Below are 4,368 nucleotides of genomic sequence, written 5' to 3'. Positions count from 1 at the left end.
CGCGGGGCCCCCGGCTCCGGACCCAGACCTAGAATCCGGACCGAGATAAAACCTGATTTTGAAGTATGTTTCTGTTGAGTTCAAAGCTAAGGGTCATCACCAGTCGAGTTGTTTCACCACGACCGCTACCGCCACCACAAGCCCCCCGCCCCAGTTCATTATGAAGATAAACATGTTTCTGTTGTTAAAGTTTGGGGTATGTGCTATTAACTTGGGAAGTGAAAATAATTGGAAGCATCTTGGAATAACATTTTTAACTTTTTGTTAATACTCCCAGGTGGCACAGAACCCAGCAGATATTTTTTAATTACAGCCAGGATCCACAAGTAAAATCACTCCTACCCACCCCCATCAGAACACCTCTTAAAAGTCTCCAAGGTGGGCAAAAAAAGAGGTAGAAAGAGCACTTTTGAAAGAAAAAGCTGTGCTTTCTCCACCAGAGAGCCCTTCAGAGCTAGGTCCTGAGCGGGCCTGGGGGCAGAGACAGATAGATTTTAAGACAAGCTGTCTAGTGGCCTCCCACCTCCGAGCCTCCTAAATAAACATTGCCGGCTTATCCTGGTAGGAGGTTGAGTTTGACTGAAACTGAAAGCCAGGCATGGTTCTCATTGCCAGACCCAGGTGGCCTTCAGGCATCTTGAGATTTGGAGGAATTAATGGAGTAAAAGTGCTTTATAAAATGTTTTCATTTAAGTGCCAAAGTGCTATCATGTTGATGTATGGCAGAAACCAACACAATATTGTAAAGCAATTATCCCCCCATTAAAAATAATATTTTCTTAAAAAGTTGATTTTGGATTCTGTTCAACATTCAAGAAACATTTATTTTGTATCCACCCCATGCCAGGGGTGTGATTATTTAACTGGTGATATCGAAGTCCATCTGTTCCCCTTTGGCCTCTACCTTTCCCCCAAGCTCTTAGATACTGTCTCACTAAACAGCAAAGATCCAGAGTCAGCTTCAGAAACTTACCTACGAACCACGTTTGGGGAGCTCACTTCTGAAAATTCGGATTGATTCTTCTGCGTAGGATGACATTTCTGAAGCCCCTAGGGTCTGCCCTTGGGCCAGGCGCTGGGTACAGACGGCCTCAGCCGGGCCAGCAGCCGCGCTGTCCACAGGGGCAGGCCCTTCACTCCCGCTTTTCCTGCTGTTGGCAGAATGTATGTTTAAATGGAGAGTTTTAAGAACATCCGACCCCTGATATTCTTACCCTTGATCCTTAAACAAGTGTGAACCAGAAGCGCCCACTGGAGTTCCTCCTCACACATCTAGTTCTTAGAGTTGCTCACTTACAATAAGGCCGTCTGCTCCCATGAGGATGTTAGACTTGGTATCTGGGAGAAAATTGGACTGATATCATCGTGAGCTCTTCATTTGTTTTGAACATTGATTTATTTGGAGTGGAGGCCTTGTTTGTGAGGGAAAAAAAACGTGTCATGTAGGTTGTCTAAAAGTAAAATGCATTTAACCCCCCCAAAAAAAGATCAACAAAAATGTGTATGTGAGTGCTCCCAGCAGCATGACTCTCAATAGCCAAAAGGTGGAACTAACTCAAGTGTCCACTGGCCGGTGAATGGATAAGCAGAACCTGCTGTACACAGGTCATGGAAAGTTATTTGACCTTGAGAAGGAATGAACCACTGACACCTGCTACTTCGTGGATGAACCTTGAAAACATTCAGTGAAAGCAGACAGACACAAAAGGTCACATATTTTCTATGATTCCGCTTCCATAAAATGTCCACAGTTGGCAAGTCCATAGGAACAAGAAGGAGATCAGTGATTAGTGATCCCTGGGTCAGGAAGATCCGTGGAGGAGGGCATGGCAACCCATTCCAGTATTCTTGCCTGGAGAATTCTATGGACAAAGGAGCCTGGTGGACTTTGGTCCGTAGGGTCTCAAAGAGTCCGACTTGCCTGAAGTGACTTAGTACACACACAGGGGCTGGGATGGGAGGAATGGTAACTGCCAATGTGTACAGGGTTCCCTTTATTATAAGATACGTGAATCTCACCTCAATTTAAAAACCCAACAGCTGTGTGTCTTCCCATGGCCTTCGCATAGGTGACTGGGGGCACCCATCTTGTGCTGGCAACAAGCTTTGTCCTCTTTGTTTTCAAACTAGGGGTAGCCGTGATGAAGTTGAGGAATCCCCCCGTAAATGCCCTCAGCCTGGAGCTGCTGACGGAGCTGGTCATCAGCCTGGAGAAGCTGGAGAATGACAAGACCTTCCGTGGCGTCATCCTGACTTCCGTGAGTGCTCCTTAGCTTCCCCCAAGGCCCCGAGCTCAGAAAGCCTCCACACACATCACAGGCTGGAGAAAACCCAGGCAGCCCAAGTGCGGGTGCGATTGCAGGCCTTCAGGGGTCATAGTCCTGGGTGTGACTCGAGGGAGCTGGGCTGGGGGCAGCCGGTTCGCCCGTAGGCGGCTGATGCCTCTGTCCCCGACCGCCTCCCAGGCCCACGCAGTTGTGGGGCCAAGCCCTGGGGCAGGCCTCGGTGCTCCATACCCGGGCCTGGATGTAGGTGAGAGCGGGTTCCTTTGGGCAGGGGTGACCTTGAAACCACGCGACTTCACGAAGTCTGGACCCTGTGCGGACTTGGTTTTCAGCAGCTTCCTGGCGCCCAGGCTGGCCCCCGAGACTGTGCTTGTTCCAAGAGCAATGCTCCCCATCCCTCTCCAGGCAGGTCCTAGAGCTGAGGTCTCAGAGGGCAGGCTTTTTCCTTCTGAATTCTCCTTGGACCGAAAAGTCTTAGTTGCAGGTTTACAACAGTAGGCAGACAACACCGCACCAGACAAAATGCAGCATAAATCACATGACTGACAAGGGCTATGAGAAAGTGAAAACCTCCTGGCAGAAGACTTTATGCCTTGCAGGATCGAAGAGAACAAGCTGGAGAGCCAGTTTTCATTTCCTTGCCCACATTGAATGGCAAGGATCAGTAGATAATTATCTGTGGAAGTCAAATGGCTTGTTGACAGATTTTCTTGGTGTTGGTTTCTTTTTTTTTTTTTTATTCTGTTTTTTAACTTTACAATATTGTATTGGTTTTGCCATATATCGAAATGAATCCACAGGTATACATATGTTCCCCATCCTGAACTCTCCTCCCTCCTCCCTCCCCATAGCATTCCTCTGGGTCTTGGTGTTGGTTTCTACCTGGAAGGAGGTGTTAACTTCCTATGTGACAAAAAGTATTGGCAGTTGCACAAACCACTCCTTTTCTGCTTAACATTCAGAAAACTAAGATCATGGCATCCGGTCCCATCACTCATGGCAAATAGATGGGGAAAAAATGGTAACAGTGAGAAACTTTATTTTGGGGGACTCCAAAATCACTGCAGATGGTGACTGCAGCCATGAAATTAAAAGACACTTGCTCCTTGGAAGAAAAGCTATGACCAACCTAGACAGCATATTAAAAAGCAGAGACATCACTTTGACAACAAAAGTCCATCTAGTCCTTATCAGGTATAATCTTGGCCAGGGAATCTAGCCTCATTTAGAGTTTTGCTTCTATGAGATATAAAATCTCAGCCCCAAGTCCTCTTTCTAAAAAAGTACGATAAAAGTCTCCTTTCTCTCCAGATAGCTGCATGGGCATGTAAAACAAGGAAGGCATATTTTGAGTTTGTACATATGTTTATAATTCTTCCCTCACAGTTTTTTTCCATCCCCCCAACTTATATAAAGGCCAAGGAGTGTTAGAGTACAATTTAAGTTTTTCCCTTTTCAGCCCATCTGCTTTTTTAGATTTCCAGTTTTTAAGGATACGGTCCTGAGGTGTTTCTTTTGGCTTAGAAGAGGATCCTCCCATGTTGAGAAACCTTCGGCCGAGAGCACTCCTAGAAATGAAATCTCGGGTCCCAGAGGCATTTCACCAGGAGGCTTTTGTCAGGAGGGGCTCGAGGGTCCTCCAGATGCCCTTCTCACCTTCTGGAGTGAGAGTCCTCTGCTCTCCCGTCGATTCCTAGCCAGCCATCTCTGGTCCCTCGCGCTAGGGGTTCCCTGGAGGAGCCCTCCCAGCCAGTGCCAGTGTGCCGCCAGGGCTCTCCGGAGGGGGATCTGCTGTCTCTGATGCTCACGTCTTATGATGTATGTAACAGTGTCCCTGATGTGGGGGTGATGTGAGATTGTGCATCTGAAAAGGAAGAAGAACCAGAGATCAAATTGCCAACATCCACTGGATCATGGAAAAAGCAAGAGAGTTCCAGAAAAACATCTATTTCTGCTTTCTTGACTATGCCAAAGCCTTTGACTGTGTGCATCACAATAAACTGTGGAAAATTCTGAAAGAGATGGGTATACCAGACCACCTGACCTGCCTCTTGAGAAACCTATATGCAGGTCAGGAAGTAAC

At 47.2% G+C, this 4,368-nt stretch overlaps 1 protein-coding gene across 1 annotated transcript in view; it reads left to right on the top strand.

Moving 5' to 3' along the window:
• Positions 1 to 2,100: 2,100 nt before the first annotated feature.
• The window catches only part of ECI1 (enoyl-CoA delta isomerase 1), a 10,427-nt gene continuing 8,159 nt past the window's right edge, over positions 2,101 to 4,368 (top strand). Inside the window, exon 1 of the mRNA XM_010844808.1 lies at positions 2,101 to 2,258. Within this exon, the coding sequence (XP_010843110.1) occupies positions 2,142 to 2,258 (117 nt within the window). The 5' untranslated portion in view covers positions 2,101 to 2,141. The remainder of the gene's footprint in view (positions 2,259 to 4,368) is intronic.

The sequence above is a fragment of the Bison bison genome, unplaced genomic scaffold (genome assembly GCF_000754665.1).
Source record: "Bison bison bison isolate TAMUID 2011002044 unplaced genomic scaffold, Bison_UMD1.0 scf7180017848286, whole genome shotgun sequence".
NCBI lineage: Eukaryota > Metazoa > Chordata > Mammalia > Artiodactyla > Bovidae > Bison > Bison bison.
Note: the sequence above shows the minus strand (reverse complement) of the source record. Positions and strands in the feature narration are given on the sequence as shown.